Source organism: Oncorhynchus mykiss, chromosome 17, assembly GCF_057628025.1.
Source record: "Oncorhynchus mykiss isolate SJ-2025 chromosome 17, ASM5762802v1, whole genome shotgun sequence".
In the NCBI taxonomy this organism is placed as follows: domain Eukaryota; kingdom Metazoa; phylum Chordata; class Actinopteri; order Salmoniformes; family Salmonidae; genus Oncorhynchus; species Oncorhynchus mykiss.
In genome coordinates this window covers 13,445,679-13,465,962 of record NC_143038.1, presented here as the reverse complement: position 1 = coordinate 13,465,962, position 20,284 = coordinate 13,445,679, and the positions used below count along the sequence as shown (strand labels likewise).

The window sequence follows — 20,284 nt, the reverse complement described above, 5'->3', positions numbered from 1 at the left end:
TAAGGTGCCACCAACCTCATGTGCAATACAGACATCTGTCAGTGATCTCATGATCCAGTAGGGCCTGTGTTGGGCTACCGCTCTTCTGCATCCCAAACAATCAGACAGGTGTGTGGACCTCTCTTTATCCCATGATCATGCATGGAGTGGAAATAATGAATGAATAAATGATGGATGATAAATAATGTATGCCTAATACGATTTGACTACAACTTCCACTAGCCCCATAGGTTTGGTTGGCATTTCCTGGTCAGGAGGGCAGCCATATTTGATTCGATTATCTTGGCTCGGAGTAGTTAGCTAGCCAGTTGCAGTTGTTCTGAAAAATAAATATATTACACAGATTTTCCACGGCAAAGGATAGCAATATTTTAAAGAATTTCTGCTTAACGTAACCGTGCTTAGTCAACGATGAATCCCGAATAGTAAGTAACACTGTTGGTTAATGATGACAGCCGGTTTTTTTTTAAATGCTAGATAACGTTAGTCCGCTAACTTACCTGGATGGTTTACTCAAATAAGATACTTGTTTTGTCTTCTATGCAAATATGAGATCGATGACATAAGGTATGTTCTGTATCAACTCCGCTCTAGACATGTTTTATATTGAATGTTAGTAGGCGTGTTAGGGCCAGTTTTTATCTTCTTAGCTACGTTCAAACGCCAGCTAGCATGAATGCTACCCATAGGCTAACTAACTAGCTATTATCAGCTGGTAGTTCATTTAGCTAGCTAATATCAGCTGGCTAGTTAAGTAACGTTAGCTAAATTAGCTAGTTAAAACTGCTTCGTTGACTTTTTCAAATATGAACATGTGTAAAAAGTCAGCTGACCAATTTAACTTTAATTGCCCAATAATATAGCTAAATTTCGTAACTATGTCAGTTGAAATCCAAGACTACTTTGATTGTGTGAAACAAATACAGTACATTTGACAGAACTAACTACTATGTGACAATTTGTTGCCTTGTTTTTGACTCAACAAATAACGAATAATATATAGTAATATCTACTCTCCTTTCAGTGATTATTTATTCAAGCTGCTTCTGATTGGCGATTCTGGCGTTGGAAAGTCTTGCCTCCTCCTCCGATTTGCAGTAAGTAACTTTCCTCTGTCTAGGTGGATTTTTTGCCATGTTGATATTTTGAAGAATAATAGTTTGACATCCCAGGAACTTTACTGTACATTGAGCACCCATAGGAATTTTCTGTTTTTCTTATTTTCTCTTCAGGATGACACATACACAGAGAGCTATATTAGTACTATTGGAGTGGACTTCAAAATTAGGACCATAGAGTTAGATGGGAAGACCATCAAACTTCAGATTGTGAGTACCTGTGGCTGACATGATTTGATTGAGTCACAAGAATGGCAGAAGTGGAACATGGTGTTGGGTCTGACTTTGCTCTCATTGGCCCACAGTGGGACACAGCTGGACAGGAACGGTTCCGGACAATTACATCCAGTTACTACAGAGGAGCGCATGGCATTATTGTAGTGTACGATGTCACAGACCAGGTCAGTCCATTGTTCGCTTTCACTTTTTCTCCATAACATGTTTACATAGCAGATAACCTTGTTCTCAAGCCTGTGTAAGTTAACAATGTTTCTGTGTATCTGGCTACGCTGTCTATTGCATCGGTTGTTGTGTTATCAACAGTTGTCTCCTCTCCTGTCACACCCCAGGAATCCTTCAATAACGTGAAACAGTGGCTCCAGGAGATTGACCGTTACGCCAGTGAAAACGTGAACAAGCTGTTAGTAGGCAACAAATGTGACCTGACGACAAAGAAAGTGGTGGACTACACGACGGCCAAGGTAACGCTCTACCTGGTTACGGAGTGAAAAATAACTATCATTTTTGTTGCATTTTTCAGTTTAATCTTCTCTCTCCCATTCTGTCCCCCACTCTTTTCTCATCTCTTTGCCTCTTGGTGGATATGCCTCTCCCCTACTCCCACCTTACTGTTGCCCCTCTCCCTCTTACTCCCCCTGTCTTTTTTTTTTTCTTCCTCCCTCAGGAATTTGTTGACAATTTAGGGATCCCCTTCTTGGAAGCTAGTGCCAAGAGCGCCACCAACGTGGAGCAGGCCTTCATGACCATGGCAGCTGAGATCAAGAAGAGAATGGGCCCTGGGGCCACAGCCGGAGGCTCGGAGAAGTCCAACGTCAAGATCCAGAGCACGCCAGTCAAGACTTCCTCTGGAGGTTGCTGCTGAGGAACCCTCAGCCCCCCAAACGCCATCCACTCAGACCCCTATCTACCAATCTCAAAAGTTACCTTGCTCCACAGGGATAGGGAGAGAGAAAATGGCGAGTGACAGAGAGGGAAGACTGAGTGGCCTTGATTGTGTGTGCAGTTGCAATACCTGAAATATGTCCCCCACCCCTAACAAGGTCAGCAATAGGATGCTAAGCCCATCCACACCCACAGAAACACACTAACATAATGTGGGATATTTTTACATATTACCAAAACCTATACCTATCCAAAATAAGATATGGCAACTTATCCAGACATTTTTAAGCAAGGTGATGAATGAACCTTGCCTGACTCTTTAGTCCAGGTCTGGTAGTTAATAATACATTTTTCTACGATGGTTGTGTTCTCCTTATTTCACTGTGGATCTCAGCATGACTATGGCCTGATCTCCTCAGAATCTGAATTCGGAAGCACTCCCAATAAAGCGCATTATACATGTCGGCAGAACTGATTACTTTACCCACAATGCATCTCTAATGCAGTCATCATGACTTAGCACATCTGCTCACTGTAATCAACCCAAATTATTTAGAGGAAATATCATTCAATGTCACGTGGTCCAACTTCATAATGTGGCCCCAAATAATGTGCCAGTGCCTTTATGGCAGGATGTTTGTGTGTGTGTGTGTGTGTGTGTATATATATGATATGCCCTTGGCACACAGCGTTGTTGGCATGTCCTTCCAGCCCTAAAGACCTTTTGTATGCCCAAGCTCTTATCTCTTATTTGGGTTTATTCTAATGAATTTTGTATGATACTAGCATTAGTTAACATTCCTGTACAGACAGTAATTGTTCTGCCGACATACATAATAGCGCATGGAGACGTGCTACATTGAAAGTGTCAATGACATTTTTCCTCCGCCAGTGTCTCAACCAACAGCACAACAAAGTTTCACCAAACGATGAAAGAATTCTACCAACTGTATATATTTATACATATATGTAAGAACTGATTAGCTAAGCCTGTGTAGAGAAGCAAGTTGATATGATATGATATCATGAAAAGTAGCTGAACATTTTAATTTCGGCATGTGATTTGTGGCTGAGTACTTCACATTTTTGTGGCACAATGTCTATTAAACAATGAAGGAGATCTTTAATAAACCTTTGTCTTACTGGAATTCTTTCCTGATAGTTACACCTGTTCTGCATGCACATTTCACACTGAAATAGGCCTAGTCTCTGAAATGTGACAGATTTTACGTGCTCCTGTCTCAAAAGCCGAAAGGTATGATCTTTGGCCCAGATTCCATTGTCTCCAGTAAAGGGTGCAGTTGTGCTGAACTTGAGACGTCCTAACCCTTACCTGACCTTAACCTAAAATTCGACTTCAATGGGGTGACGTCATTTGGATGTCCCAAGGATCACGTTTAGACTTTTCCTCTCTTACCCAGCTCAACTACCTTTTTGTGCCCACCGGGGCCAAAACACTATTTTACTTTTGAGTCTGTCCAGCAACAAGTGTACATGACAGTTAATGGGATTCTCTGGTACTTTTATATACTTTTTAGCCAGTAGTTCTGAAAGTAGCGCTCACAGCCCAAAAGTGGTTCCTTAAAATGTCGTTACTCTCGCTATGCTGTGTGCATGATGTGCCTCTTGCTAGTTGTCACTCATATGGTGAGTGTGTGAGGGTCTGAAGCTCATTGGTTGAACTTGAATGCAAGGGGGCTGGCCCACGTAGGGAAAATAGTGCAGCACAGCTTCCAGATAAACAAACTAGGGATGTCACGGGTAATTGAGTTAAGACAGTAATTCTGATTGTGGATTATGCATGTATGAACTACACATTGACACATCCAGCCCAAAGTAGGAGGTTAAAACAATACTAGTCGCCAAAGTTCCGGAGCATGTCTTTAACATTATGTAATGCAAAGGGACCCAGTAAGACTAAACTGCATACTGAATCTGGTACAGGTCTGTACCAGTGGAGGGCAGCATTAAGTGGCCTAGTTCATGTCTGCAGCCATACTGTCTGTCTCCCAGTAGTTTGGACTTCTTGAAATCTGATTTAAGGACAATTTCAAATCAATCATTTTGAATTGGCCCTCATTCGAATAGTAATTAGATTTCAAATCCCCAACAGCTGCCGTGAATTACATTGGCTTTTCCATGGCGCTCTATTATGTTGAACGGTTATCTGAGTTCATGTGACATTGACGTCCGTGACCATGACAAAGACATTGTTTTGTGCCTGTGATAGATACCGTTCATCTATTCTTTCACACCAACCTTGTCATAGAATTAGTATCATACCCAACGTAGAGCACCCACCAGTTCATCCCGTGATTGGTACCCATTGTGTTCCTGCTTGATTAACATCTGGCCCTCTCATCAGCGCTGCAGTCGTGGTGGCATGGTGCCCGCCGCTGTAAATGTGCCCCGGCCGGCCTCTCACACATAGGCCCCAGGCAGAAGAAAGGGCACACTCTTAACCGCTTGGCATGCTCCCTTCCCCCCTCCTCCCCTCTATCAGACCCCTGTAATTATGTCAACGGAGTATAGTAAAAGGCAGTGTAAAGCCAGCCTCTTGTTTAGCTGTTGAACTGGAGTCTTCTCTTTTTCCTAAGAACTACCCCAATTTGCTTTTAAGTGAAAACAAAACCTACATTCAGCCGGTCAGCGTGGACAAAGGGCTAGATGTTTTGGTGTGAGTTCAGAGGGAGTGAGTGGGAGTTGGGATGGAGAGCAGCAGCAACGGCGCTGAGGAGGGGGTTAGAGTTGATGGCGCAATATGGAGGGGGGGTGGGGTGGGGGGGTTGTTTGCCGGCTTTATTTGTTCTTGGTTGCCGGGCAATGGAAGGGGGAAAGCATCTGTGACAGCTGTAGAGGGGCTGCAGCATTTCCCCGGATATACTGAAGAAGCCCTGTAGGTAAAATACAGAAAGAGAGAGAGGGGTGGGGGAGGATAAGGAGGGACCTAGTTAACCCATGTGTGAAGTTCACTCAGACAATACAGCAAGAAGCTGGAACTGGAGCTGGATTTGTGGAGAAGAGATGGAGAATCAAGCCTCCGTTATGTCAATCTTGGTTCTTTCGCTCATGCGGGTTGTGCACAGCAGTTGTGCACTTGAGACGGGCTTTGGCCACACTTTGTAGTGTGACGTCATCAAATGGAGTGAGATGTGTTGGGGACTGTGTGTCAGCTAGCCAGTGAGCACTGAACAGCATGCTGCCCTACTGGCCAGACGGGTCCCATTTGTGTGCCTGACGCCCTTCTGAATAATGGCCAAGTGTGCAGCAGAGCACAGAGTTGATTCTCTTCAGATGAATCAGAATTAGCAGCAGCCTGAAACGACTGACATAATACAAGTCTGCATGGACAGCTCAGTGAATTAGACTACCGGTAGTGACTGTTTCTATCTGTTAGAATTGGAACTGAGAAAGGTGTTTTGCGTCTGTTCTCAAGCGGTTGTCTTTTGGTCTTTGCTATAGTACTGTGAGTAAACAATACAACTACTTGCCTTTGAAGGATTTTGCCTGTAACACTCATTATTGTATTGCTACTCAGTCTCCATGTATTCACTGTTAGACTAAATGTAAGTGGTGCCTGTTTATTTTACAAGACGGACTATTTTAAACTTCATCGACACCAATTTTTTTTGGGGTAGCCAGGCTATGTAGGGCAAGATGAGCAAACAAAAGATACCTGGTTTCAAGTCACCGGCTCTGGGATTAACAGAATTCTTACATAACCTTACATAACCTTCATATGTATACACTCCCCTTGAGTATTTACACAGCCCATAAACGATGATTACTCATTTCTGACTATCCAAGCGACACTTATCTGACTTCACCTTACATGTATATTTTCTTGGAGTTTAAAGCTGTATTGGTCAGAAGCATAGCTCCAGCAAGCGAGCTGCCAAAAGGGCATCTTGACTTGACTTGAGCTCCCTATTAGCTTTAGTTACAGTATGTCAGTCCCCGAACCTCTTGTGCATGCATGTACAGTGAGCTCCAGTGAAAGCATTTGGGGGTGTGATTCATCAAATATGTACACTAGATATATCACCATTTCATTCACCTCACAGTGAGTGCTAAATAATCAAAGACAAATCTCCCTATCCCCCTCAGCATCTACACACTCATTCCAGCCAGGCCCCACTTTAAATTGAAGGCCTCCGTTACGCATGTTTTTCTTTGGCTAGACTTTCTTTGGCTTTTAATCCTTCCATGCGAGACCTACCCCCCCCCCCTCTCTCTTTTAGCTACTCTCAATAAAACCAATGGCGATACTGTATCATTCTGAAGTAGCTCCTAGTAGTTCCTTGCCAGGCAAGACAAAAACCAGAAAGAAAAACACAGTGATGGATGGACGCCCGCGGCGGAGGAGCCAACCTTAAAAAAACTGCAGCCGTTCATTTCCTGATCCCAGCCTGGCGGCCCTCCCTCAGTGTTCTCTCTCAGAGCAGGAGGAGGAAGAGATGGGTGGGATCGGGTTTTGGGAGCTAAATGGCAACCTTGGCGGTTTGTTATGGAGGGGGGTTTGTTTCAATATCCCTGGCAACGGGGTAAACTCAAATAGTGCCCGGGTGCCAGTCGTACACTTTTCTATGCGGCGGAACCGGCTCCAGAGAGTCTGTTGTAAGTAAGAGGCCCAAAAGAACTGACCCAGGATCTGCCTAACATTGACGCAAAACTAAATCTGGAGGATGTATGCAGAAAATAGGAGTCTTAATTGACACCTAATTTCTTTGGCAGTTCCATGAAATATGGGTGTCTTGTTTGTCAGATGTAACAACTTCTCCCACTATCTTACATTTTCTTTATTGACATTTATATCTTATGTCATACTCTTGACAATTTCATGTAATATGGCCGTCTTGTATGCAAGAGACCGCAACTTCAACCACTATCTTGCAGCTTCTCCTCAACCTCTTCCATTCTCTAACCTGTCCTAAAATTGCTTCCAGTTGCTTTCAAGAAACATTCTCAGAGTAGAGGTCTCGGTCTCTCGCCATGCCTCCACTCTGCTCCAGTACCATCATGGTTGTTGTCATCACTGCTACTCTATTGGCGTGTCAAAAGGTAGGCATCCCTCAGGGCTGCGTCTTTCATTCAGCTTAATTTTGTTCCCACATGTAATTATGAGTGATGTGTAACAAGATGTCCATTTCCTGCATGGGCTCTGATTGGGGTTGGAGTTGAAGTCATAAGGCAGTTCTCTTTATAGTCGTAGGTCTGTCTGTCTGTGGGTGGACGGACAGACGGTCGGGTGAAACGTGACAGAGACCATGATGACTGCAGGAGCCCTGCAGCCCTGTCTCAACTGGTGCCAGGCCCAAAATAGGAGAGCAGCGCTCGTTCTGCTCACAACTGGCAACCCAGGCCCCCCTCTCTTAACCCTAGGAGGGGCAGCAATACCCCTAGCCCGGACTACTGCTGCCCTTCTGTCACGACTGTTTACCAGCTGTGGCACTGCCATCGCTTTCAGGGCCCTAAGGGTCATTGTCATTTAAATTATAAAAGATTTACTACATTCACTTGACTTCCCTTATTTAGTACTCATATACTGTGTTTCTGGCCTTAATTTTTTACCTTGGCTTTTTCTTCTGATTCACGCTGAGGTGTTAAGCTTAACTTTGAACCAGTCAAAAGTTCAGAACGGGTTCCACTGGTCACAGATGGGAATGCCATTTCTTCGGCTCCTGCATTAATTTGAAGGGAATCAGCTGCTTGTGTTGGAGAGTCCTCCGGTTTTTATTCTTGCCATCTGGTTGCAATTATGTTATGCTCTGCCTAACTCGGGGATAACCACCACATTATTGAACAGATGCCAGAGAATGGAGTAGTATGGGGCTCACATCATTCTTTCCTAAATGAGCATCTGCACACACACAGATACACAGGTGTGCGAATAGCCACATAATGACCCACGTTCATTTTGGGCATATGAGCATTTGATAAATCCCTTGATAAAAATGGTTATTTCTGCAGTTTGCTAATACTCTATTATCTGACTAAGTGCTTGTTTCAAAAGTCCTGAGTGTTTTGGACATGTAGCCATGAGTTTGTATTTGAAGCTCTCTGCCTCAGCATAGTTCTAACCTGTTTGACTAGTTGAAATGTGTCTCCAGTTGTCAATGGAGAAGCTGTTGCCAGAGTGACAGATGAGAATTGGCTAAAAACCTTTTGGAGAGTTTCAGAAAAAGTTGCTGGTCTGATTTCTAAGCATCATAATGCCACTGACGTAATAGTAATACACTTTATTGTGTACATTAGATTTACATTGTAGGAGTGATCATTGTCAATACATTTAATTTCCTTAGCTAACATACAAAGAATGCATTACAATATTGCACTGGCTAATACCAAGATGTCTAATGTTGAATAGCTTGGATGCCTTACATAGTTGTGGTTGCTCACTCACAGCAAGACTTGTTGACACGAGAATGCTCCCAAGAATAGGCTATGACTTTTTCTCTCAATTACATGTTATCATTATTATTCTGCCTGAAAGCTGCCTATTTTGTCTGATACACACACAATGGGTTTTGATCTATAGGCTAGCCTAGGATATTTACACTAGCGCAACAAAATCCAATGTTATAGATTTTTGTTTTATTTCAGGCTATTATGTATATCTGGTCTGTGCATTGGGGGTAGCCTGGGCAGACACTAGTTGGTGCTATGGATCTCCACTATCGTCTGGGCTTAATGTGCCAAACCGTGTGTCCCGCAGGCGACCAATTCGTACCGATTCGTACTAAAAACATTCTCCATTCTGGCTGCAAAGGATTTGATTTATTCCGTAACTCGATTTAATGCCTAGAAGGCGTTAAACAAAATGGAAAATATGCATACTTTCTTTATGAAACAGAATTTTCCACAATCATGCAAGAGTGGCTAAATGCTAGCACCTGATGTTGCGTATCGCATTCAGCTAATCAGGTTGCATTAGTCTGTTTTCTCACACCGTAGCAGCGTTAAAAGAAACAACCCCCCCAGGCTGCAGTCTAAATTCAAAGTCGACAACAGCCCTTGGCTCTAAACCCTCAGCCCTTGAATGACGTTTTATATCGTCACATCCGAGTGTACCTTGCCCAAGCGAGGGAGAGTGATGATCAGAGAGGCAACGTCCTTGGTGGAAATCTTGAAATTGAGTTTAAAAACAACCAACCTAAATCTAATAATGTACCTAGCTAACTTGCTACAGTTACCCATAGCTAGCTAGTTTGGTCATTAAATCCAATACATTTCAGAATTCCCCAAAATATATTTATGAAGCTACCTACGTTTTATTGGGTACTCACTATAAGAATAAGTCAATTTGCCAACGCTAAAATCAGTGTCATCTATATATATATGTTTTTAGCATGCTACCTTTATAATTTAGTCTGACATGTCGAAAATGCAGTTGTGTTTATTAAGTTTCACACTTTGCGGCTACAGGAGTATGACACGTGACTACAGTTTGCGTGGAATTGCTCCCTCCAACTAATGGCCGAGTGAGAAGTTAGTGAATTGGACCTGCATCCGGTTTCGACGTGGATTCCCCCAAGGGAAAGTGGCTAGCGCGAGGGCTGAGGTGGTAAAAATGTGTTTGGACTGCAGCCCTGGTCTGATAGTTTTGAAAATAAAAGTTGTGCCCACTGAACATACAGTTTTAAATGACATATTGGATTTCTTGGCATGAACTCGTTTACAGAACATTGTTCACAGTTTTAGTACAAAAGATTAAAAGTTTCTGAAGTGTAATTATAAAGTTAAAACGACATTTAGAGTACAATACATGTATTTTTCACCTCAGATGCAATATGCAATTAAACTTGCTAGTTAGGTATGTGGGTGTGGTGGTAAGTGGCAAAGTAGTCAGGGATCATTCCAGGGCACGCCCGGTAGTCAGCAGCACGAAACAGGCAACACCACCCGGTGGATTTGAGACAGGCAGAGCCTGAATCATCAGGCCAGGGTGTCCTCAGGCATATATATATATATATATATATATATATATATATATATATATATATATATATAGAGAGAGAGAGAGAGAGAGAGAGAGAGAGAGAGAGAGAGAGAGAGAGAGAGAGAGAGAGAGAGAGAGAGAGAGAGAGAGAGAGAGAGAGAGAGAGAGAGAGAGAGAGAGAGAGAGAGAGAGAGAGAGAGAGAGAGAGAGAGAGAGAGAGAGAGAGAGAGAGAGAGAGAGAGAGAGAGAGAAATGGGGAGATTAGTAAGAGCATTCGGATCCAATTTGTATTATTATTATTTGACTATTAATTACACTTTTCAGATTTCACACATGTATGAACATATCATTGAATAAACCTGTAAACAAAAATATAATTACGTTAATTGCATCTGGGTTTAAAAAATACAATCTACTCGAATTGTAACTTTACAATTTCACTTCATAAATGTTTAATCTTATTAAAACGGATTAATGTTCTGTAAACGAGTTCATGCCAACAAATCCAATACCTCATTTAAAACTATGTTCAGTAAGCACAACTTTTATTTTGAAACTATCCCTGTTTCCTTTACGCTGCTATGTTAGGTAAGGGGTGGAAAAAACAGTCTGCTTCAACCTGACTGGCTGAACATGATATGCTTACATCTAAGACTAGCATTTAGCCACTTAAGCATGGTGGTGGGAAATGGTGTTTCATAAAGAAAGTACGCATACTTTCCCCCTTTTTGTAGCCTCGACATGAAACCGAGTTAAAGAGGAAATCGAAGCTTTTGCAGCCTGAATGGAGAAATACAAACCATTCGCAGGGTGACACTAGTGTATTACCGTCTGGGCACATTAAGCCCAGACGATAGTGGAGATCCATAGCGCCCACTAGTGGCTCCCCAAGTTACATGGGGGCGAGGCGTGTGCCACCGTACCAGTCAACATAGTCAGTTCAGAGCGTAACTTCATTTACGTCATTCCTAGCCAGTGTAGTTGTGGGTCTATCCGCAGATTTAAAAAAAAAAAAAAAAAAAAAAAAAGAGCTGGCGTTCCTCCTGCTGTTCAGTGAACGGTAGTTGTATGTGACTAGACTCATCGGTATCCTCGACAGCTCGCCATTGTGTAGAGCTCCACGGCTTTTTTGGAGAACCGCGGCGGGGAAATGAAAGTATAGACGGAGAAGAGTTCGATGTCTGGTGTTCCTCGTTGTAGAGCCTCTGTTCTTGGCGTCAATTTGACCCCGATGCAGGATTTGAAACCCTTGCTGGAACTACATGTGGTAAGTTTACGATTGCGCTGCTTTCACCAATGTTAGGATTATTTAAACACGCTTCAACATGGAATAATTATGCGTTAATTTACGTATACATGAATTATTAGCCGTTATTTACCTGTTTGCCATTCAAAAAAACATTTTGTCGCATTTTATTGTTGCTGTGTCTTGAATCGAGAGAAAGCACCGCCGTCTTTTTGTTGTTTTGTTACATTTAGCTACTTGTCTGTTATAATGTTGCAACTGTTACATTGTCGCATGTGGAAGGAGACCCTAATGTTCGAAACGAAAACGTAATATTGTTATTAAGTCTCCAGTTCAGTGAAGAGCCGACTGAGTCCTATGTGGCAGGTGACGGTGAGAAGGCTATGGCGCCCCCATCACAGCCATAGGCTATCTGTGGCGTTTGCCTTTGGAGGTCAAGGGCAGCTGTTGTGACAGCTACAGTGATACGTCAGTGACAGTTCATACCGTCAATTGATCAAACATGCGTTTTGACATTACAGAAAACCCAAACCATTCAGTTTATAACATATATCAATAAGTAAAATAGTTGTTTATAGGCATCCATACAATTTTTCGTAGTCTTAATGCCCCAGTAGTGGGAATGTCTGCTTCTTTTTTGCTGTAGACGGTCTGCCTATTGAAATAATGTTTTTCTGACATTTGAAAAAGCAAGTGACACCCAGGCGTGACTTAGTTTCGTTTCAAATACTAGAGTCATGCCAACAGTGATCATAATAGGGCCTTGGCTACAAAACAACTTTTTGGTGGCATGTAGGACGTTGAGGGAGTGGGAGGAGGAACTTGACACCAATATAACTTTTTTCACTGAAAACGTTACTGTTCATGTGGGTCCCAGTACAATTGCTACTTTGTAAGTACATAATAATTATGTAATGTTGCATATTTTTACATTTGAGACTTGCCCTTAGCTTTGTTGTAACTCATCAGATATTGACTTGGTCATCACATTCTATTGTTTTTTGAGTGACTCATTGTCACCTTTTACAGGAATATGATGAGCCATAGTTCCTGGAAGCTAAACTGGTCGTTTAGAAAATAGAAGCCCTACATGCCTTTTCAAACTGTTTTTAGGCTAAAAGTTCATGAGTATGCCATACTTTTATAGACTTGACTGGGAGAACTTCTCTGAATTAATCTGATACAGCCCTATGGCTTTGTTTTACTGTTTTGTAAAGCGTTTAACTATTGCTGTTCAGATTTCCAAATAGGTTTAATACTGGTTCAGGGATGTGGGTGGCAAAAAGGGCTAGTTCTGACTGCTGCCTTGTAGGAACCTAACAGTGCAAAGTGTTATTTGCATTTCAACTGCAGGGCTGAGTGACATTCATATTTGCACAGGGAAATATGGATGTTTTCTCTTTTGTGTAGAGTTCCGTTGCATGCATTGGAAATGTGTCGCAGTTCAACATTTCCTTCATTTGTTTTTATAATGATGTTAAAGATTTTAAAAACATGTTCATGAATTGCCCATCAAAACACCAAAGAATTGCAGTGAGGTATTAATAAAATAGGAAAAAGAATAGTAAGAAATCCACCAATGGGCTACTAACATGCTACGATCAACCACAAGGAATCTGCACAGATTTGCAGTAGGCACACAGTCCACACTCGTACCAGACTCTAAGCATTCCATCTCCGTGACTAAAGTCCACCTTTGCTTCCTTGACTCTGTCTGCTCTGGTTTCCAGTAAACACCATTTGTTCCTCTTTTTCTTCTACTATGCAAGCAGGAGGGCTGAAGTTCACCTAAATATTTTGGCAAATTGGCTTTGAAATCCCCCTCTCTTGGTGATCAATCAAAAATAACTCTCTGTAACTCTGCGTTTCTCCCAAACAAGCCTAGTTCCGTCCAAAATGGCACCCTATTCCATATAGTCTGATTGTTTTGACCAAGGCCCTAGTCTAAAGTAGTGCACTAAATAGGGTGACGTTTCAGACGCAGTTGGAGTCTCTTCCAAACAAGCCCAGTAAATCAGTGCTACAAGCATCCACTTGCCTGCTGGAGAAACCTGGGCAAACAACCCTAATGCCAGGCCAGCCTGGCTTCTGAGTGTGGTTTCTCGCATGACCAGAGCCCAACAGTGAACCTTGTCTTTCAACCTAACATAAAATTATTATTTTCCAGGAACCTTTTGGGCAACATCGAGCCCGAAAATGCTTGCATGCCGAATATGAATGTGTTTAACTTTTACTGCAATCTTGAAGGACTTAGTGTGGAATAGTGTGGAAAATAGAATGATTAGGCTGAATGAGGGTTGAAATCTCAGGTGCAGGCTGCACTGTGTGCCACTGAGAAAGGTTTGCTCTTCCAGCCTAAGTGTGCACTGCAGAGTTTGTATTAGAAATCGGTGTACCACCGAGACCCTCCTCAGGATGACGATGCCTGCTGAGTATGTAAGGCATGCAGCTGCCTGCTACCACCCTAAAAAAAAAAAAGCAATCCAATGACATTTTGACCTTGTCCCAGACAGGGCTCTTACATATCCCTAGCACTTCATGGAAGTACACACTGAAATAACATTACGGAATAATTATCAATAACATGTGGAGGGATTCTGGGTTGTATTCACTAGGAAGCAAACAGGGAGGGACTGCCTGAACTTTTCAGTTGAAACACGGCGTGCACTAATGAATAGGACCCTGGTGTATCGGAACACAAAGCTCTTGGAGAACCAAGAAGTTCATGTCGGGACGTGAGTTTTGAAGTGGTCATGTGTTCAAGGGGTGGACATTGCCTCGTACCAATCTGAGTGTAATCTGAGTGCCATCGCTGTAAGCCTGCTGCGAGTATGGAGTGAAAGAAAGCATTCTGTGTGGCCGGAATGCTGTTGTAATTGGACACTTTTCAGTTGTTTTTGTCAACGGATGGTGTGTTCCTATTTCTATATTTCTGCTCTTTTTTTTCTTTCAACTCTCCCTTTCACCTTCCTCTCCTCTCTCTCTTTGTCACCCTGTTTTCCTCCCGTCTGCCAAAATCCCCTGTCAGTCTTCTCTATTCTCTGTCTCTCTCTCTCTCTCACCCGTCTTCAGACAGTGTCAGCAGATGGCAGCGTCAAAGGGCCCCACGTGTGAAAAGAATAAGTGAACAGAGCAGGGGTGGAATAGGGGTCTGATGAATAATTTCACTGAGTGGGGGAGGTATGTGGAGGCATAGTATTTGCACCGAGGGAACTACTACAAAACGTAGCCTAACTACATCAGAGTAGTGCACTCCATGTGCACTGCACACACACTAGTTGTTCTCTCACCTCCACTTCCATATCCAAGCAGCAGCATCATCATCTGTGATAGTGATGGGCAGCCTGAGTGGAAAAAACACATTTAGGTTCTTTCTTTCCTCCCCCACTTGTCCCTCCCTATGTCCCCCCCCCCCCCCCCCGTCTGGATTCCCAGCTGACTGTATTCGTCATGGTAACAGGCGAGTGTGGAGCTATCCCCAGCCACGCGCATGCACTGTGTGGGCCCTCGAGGGGGAGGGGGAGGGGGGGGGGGTGTGTGTGCTCAGAGTTCAAGTTGATGTGTGTGGCTCTAAGCAAAGCTGACACGCACACCCTCTCTCTTTCTCACACACAAACTCTCTCACTCACTCACACAGCAATGTTCTCTACAAGAACACGGTTTGGAAATGTGATAGTGAATCTCTTTTCCTCTGGCTTTTATCATGGTAGCACACGTTACACAACGGACTGAAAGGGGCGAGTCTCTCGCAGGCTGTGTGCAGTAGTTTATGTAGCGGGGTAGAGTTACACGTGCCAGTGAGACAATGCACTGCAGGAGAGGTGTGCTCCATCTTAGGTGAAAGTTTGGGAAGCATTCTAGTGCAGCGGTTCCCAAGCTAGGGTCCCTGATATGAAAATGGGGCCGTGAGAGAATTTCCCAAATCCTGAAAAAAATCATTACATTTAAAATATATATATATATATATTCTTTCTCAACCATTGTAATGTAGTTTACCTTAAAAATCCAAATTAAAATGATTTCAAATCTGAAAGATGAAATTCAACCAGAGAGCGGCGCGCTTAGTCGTTGCATTTGAATCATTTCCACGATGAATGGCTCTGCCCGCTACACTGAAACCACACACTACTGCAGACTTTGATATTACCAGGCGCAATTGATATGGTGAAAACAGTGTAAGGGCTGAGATGCCCATGCATTGACTTTTGTTCGCTATACATGTCGAGGGATGCTCTTCACGAGGACATATTGTTCTGTCTCATGATTCCCGGGCATGAAACGTCACAGGGGATGTTCAGTGTGCTGCGTGGCTATATTGACAACAAAAAAAGGTCCAATGGGATCGAATGGTGGGTTTTTGCACAGATGGGGCTTCCATCTATGGCGGGCAGGCCTCTGCACTCTAGTTATGAATGAGTCTCCCTCTGCAATGTGGACACGTTGTATGATACACCGAGAGCAACTGGCGACGAAAGAGCGGAGCACAGAACTCGGATATACCGCAGCAGGTAACATTGATTGTAAACTACATCAAACCACATCCACTGCGCGCATGTCTGTTCGCAAAACTATGTGGAGATATCGGATCAGAGCACGACAATGTTCTATTTCACATCGAGGCTTGGTGGTTATTGAGGGGGAGAGCTGGAAAGATTTTCTGCATTGAGAGAGGAACTGTCGTCATTCACAATGGATGTAAAAGAAAACCGACTTGGTTGACTTTCTGTGTAATGAATATAGTGTCTCCTTGCCTATGTAACAGACATATTTGGGAAACTGAACGCAAGCATGCAGGGGAAAAACATTCTACAGATGCGTGAGCAGTGGATTCGATTCAGAGAACTATTATTATTAGAGAGCGACTCTTTCAAAAGTGTGGGACGGGGGAGAACAAACCAAAAATATGGGGGGAGGGAAATGTATTTGAACAGTCATCCATCTCGGAATTCCAACTCAGCGACTCCGGCTTCTTTCTAGATCTCCGGCTGTCTGACCTGAATATCACTGACGTCATGATTTTGCCTCCATATTTCTCAGAGTTCCCAGTTGTCTTGAAAGCACTATCAGTGCTCTCGTCTGCATTAAAACCAAATGTCGGTCCAGGTTGGCTGTGACAGTGGAGATGAGGTGCGACCACGCCCCCTGACTTTGAGAAGCTCCTACGCGACATGCCTTAAGCACACCCATCTCATTAGTGGTGGTGAGAAGATTCATCATGTCAGACAAATGATCAATTAACTGTCATAGTCCTACATTAAAAGTATGTGATGGTGAGTTGAGAAGACAATCAAAAATACTGTGAGAATGTTTTTCAATTAACTGCCAAAGCCCCCCCCCCCCCCCAAAAAAAAAGTCAACATTCACAAGGATCGAAACCCCTTTTCCCCAATTTTCACCTAAAAGGACATACCCAATTCTAACTGCCTTTTATTTCAGGTCATGGGACCAAGACTTAACATGTTGCATTTATATTTTAGTTCTGTGTGTGTGTGAGATCTATATATATAAATAAATAAGCCCAATGTGACCATTTTTGAGTGTAAATCGATAAAACAGCAGGTCCATTTCTGCCTGTTTTCTGTGCTATGTCCGGGCAGGAAGTCGGTAGTTTCCTGTGCTGGCACGTCTGTTAGCGCCGTGTTCTGATGGAGTCAGGTGGTTCAGTTGGGAGCTTGCCTGCGTCCCAAATGGCACCCTATTCCCTATTTAGTGTAGTACTATTGACACGGGCCCATAGTGCACTACTTTTGACCAGAGTTCTATGTAGGGAACGGGGTACCATTTGGGACGCAGGCACATTTGTCAGAACTTGCTGCCACCCACCTAGTCAGCTGATGCCGTCTGGTCAGCTGACACCAAAACCCCCTCCTGGCGCCCCCCCCCCCCCCCCCATACACTGACGCTGAGCGTGTGTGTTGTGTTCATTGCTTGCTCGTCTCATTTCTTGTCACTGTTTGCGAGGAAGCCCCTCTGCTTCCAGGAAACTCGTCTTGTTTGAGTGAGAAGTGGATGTTTTCCGCTTGTTGTGTTGCTGATGAAACTATGAACTGGGGGTTTTTCCTCTCACAGATGTTGGTTAATTTTAAAAACTTATCACGTACAAGTGTAACTGACATCTCTCACTTTGTTTTGTTACGTCTCTAGCAGTCATTCTTTCACATAGCTGTGCCTCACTGACTACTACTCACTCGTTCACATGTGAAGAAAAAGGAATCATATGCAATGTTTTGCTCCTGACACCTTGTTTCTGTTCTCTCCCACAGATATATGTTGGGTAACGGTGTGAAGCGCAAACTGGATGAGGACGGCCTGGAGGAGGGCAAGGCGCTCCTCACGTCAGCGGCCAGGGCCGCGGGCAGCCACTCCAGGATTAACTACACACTGCAGCGCCAGACGGTGCTAAACATCTCCCTGATGAAGCTATATGGGCCGGCGCGGACGCCCGCCACCGAGCCTGCCCTGCAGCGCCGCGTGCTCATCAACAACGTCATCCGCCGCATCCACCACGAGTTCAAAGAGGAAGGAGGCGCGGGGCTGCGCGCACTCTTCTTCGCCGTCCCGCCGCCGGCGCCGAACATCACCGAGGACGAGGGCTACCATGAAGCTCCGTCATCCACGTTCAGCGGCGTCCTCTCCCCGCCCCTCTCGCCGCTGTCGTCGCTGGATTCTGGTTTGACCCCGGCCTCGCTCCTGGAGGACGACCCACCACTGTTCTTCGCCTTGCCGCCGTCCTCACCCCACCCCCTGGGTCACCACCCTCTCTCGCCGAGACCGTCAGCGCCTCCCCCACCACCCGCCAAGGACAGCTTCTCCTCAGCTTTGGAGGAGATCGAGGAGCTGTGCCCCATCGCAGTGACAACCTCTACTACCTCCTCCCTACCTTTGTCTCCTCCACCTTCACCCCAGCCCCCACCCTCTCTACCAGCAGGGATGGACATGAAAGAGGAAGGGAGGACATACAACCCAAAGGACAAGGAGTCGCTCTTGCTGGACGATGGTCAGGCTGCAAAAACCGTGTTGGCAGACCCGCCCAGCGCCCCAGCAGACTTGTCGCCCTCCTCCGGTGGCTTCCTCACTGACTTTGCTCTGGATGACATTCTATTCACGGACATCGACACCTCCATGTATGACTTTAACCCCCCCTGCGGCGCCTCTTCAGTACCGCCGAACTTGGGGGTGTCCAAAACGACCCCCATGGTCACTGCAGACGACCTGGTCAAGACTCTGTCCAGTTACAGCGGGGGAGGGGTGGGCTCTCCCCCTCTGGCTCAAAACCAGCCCTTCAAAATGGACCTGGCTGAGCTCGACCACATTATGGAAGTCCTGGTGGGGTCTTGACTGACATCGGGGTCGTGTTCAATAGGCACAAAGCAGAGGAAAACTGAGTGAAACAGCAAGTTGCTTGTCCAATAAGAAATTATTTTGAAGTGTTTTGCTACAGTGTGCCCTAATAAACACGACAAACCGGATAAAAAGTGCCGTAGGCGGCGAAATGTTAAACTTTTTTAATTTTTTTGTTGTCCGGAAATTGTAAGAAATGTAACAGACTTCACCAGAGACGTTTTAACTACACTGTGCATGCGTTGTGCTCGCCTTTCCAAAATGGAAACAATGTTGAATATACTGTATGGAATGCATTTATTTGAGTGCCTTTGTCTGTACTACTCTGTTCCTTGATTTTATATAGCTTTTTTGTTTATCAACACAGCCATACATTTTCTCTCTTCTCCAAATGCAGAGAGTGAATTTATATACAGCTTTTGCATACAGCACCATAGGTATACACTGATGCGTCCAAATTGAGGGTACTTTAACAATATTTTGTATATGGACAGCTTATCAATGTTATAGAATTTTTCATAGGCCTCATTCAAGTTTTTTTTCTCTCTCTATTTTAATGTATTATTCATAATTTGTTAGTTGAATTTATCATCTGTGAGCCTTCAACTCTATTTGTAGATGGACTACGTCTCCTTTTCCTGAATGGCATGTTTTGAATTTACTCTCAACTGATCTGACTCAAAAGGATATCAAGTGAAATACAAGGGTAACCTTGTATGGTCTTTAAGTTCACAGTTCAAACACAATTGCAGACAAAATCATTTGTACTAAGTGGTTGTGAAGTTATTTATTATCATCCATTTCTGGTGTACAGATATTTATTCAAACATGACACTAACATTTGGGTTGTACAGAACATGCAGTGAAATTATGCTAGTAATGTGTGAAGAAATGCTGTGTAATATATTTTACCCTTTTGTTTTTCAGGGAAGTGAATGCTGTAAGTCAGTGTGTGTGTGTGTTTGTGTATTGGGCTATGTCTCCGGTATTTGTGGCAATCGATCAGTCGGGAAACAGTCAACTACTTTGTCAGTGGTGACTATAGTAATCCAAAGCCCTTTAAAACAAAGCATTTCTCTTGTCAGTCAGTGGCAAATCCATTTATGCTGCTTACCTCTTCTATTCTTTGCATTATTATTATTTTAAAAAATTGAAGCAAATGTGGTCAGCAAATTTCCAGTCATCTCGCCAATTTTTTAATTTTTTAAAGTTGACCTGTTTTCAAGAACGGCTGTATTTATCACTGACCTTGAATCTGTGCCTTCTTCTATGCAATATGTATTAATTGGTTGGAAATATCTGACTATTTTTATGTATAAATGTGCATATGACTTTAATGCAGTTTTACTTTTGTAGATTAATTTTATACAATAAATTGAAATGAAATGTCAACAGTTCTCAGCATGTGTTCCATTTGAACTAATACTCACTCTATAACCCTCAAACTCAACTCTGGACCTCATATCCAGTTCCACTGCTAATTAGGGACGGACTTAGATCTGGGACACCAGGTGTGTG

General features: G+C 43.6%; 2 protein-coding genes across 3 annotated transcripts; both read left to right on the top strand.

Moving 5' to 3' along the window:
• The first annotated feature begins 226 nt into the window (after window positions 1-226).
• Window positions 227-3,371, top strand: LOC110493730 (ras-related protein ORAB-1). Its single transcript, XM_021568157.3, has 6 exons — window positions 227-425; window positions 1,025-1,097; window positions 1,233-1,328; window positions 1,424-1,519; window positions 1,688-1,819; window positions 2,023-3,371. Exons 1-6 carry the CDS (start codon window positions 412-414, stop codon window positions 2,218-2,220), a joined length of 609 nt encoding a protein of 202 aa, XP_021423832.1. The 5' UTR covers window positions 227-411; the 3' UTR covers window positions 2,221-3,371.
• Window positions 3,372-5,574: 2,203 nt separating this feature from the next.
• Window positions 5,575-20,158, top strand: LOC110493729 (SERTA domain-containing protein 2). 2 transcript variants are annotated; one of them, XM_090204857.1, is made up of 2 exons: window positions 5,575-5,706; window positions 17,689-20,158. In XM_090204857.1, exon 2 carries the CDS (start codon window positions 17,693-17,695, stop codon window positions 18,761-18,763), a length of 1,071 nt encoding a protein of 356 aa, XP_090060983.1. In that variant the 5' UTR covers window positions 5,575-5,706; window positions 17,689-17,692; the 3' UTR covers window positions 18,764-20,158. The 2 variants fall into 2 exon arrangements, with proteins under 2 accessions (XP_090060983.1, XP_021423831.3); XM_021568156.3 differs by lacking the exon at window positions 5,575-5,706 and adding an exon at window positions 10,766-11,446.
• Window positions 20,159-20,284: the final 126 nt, after the last annotated feature.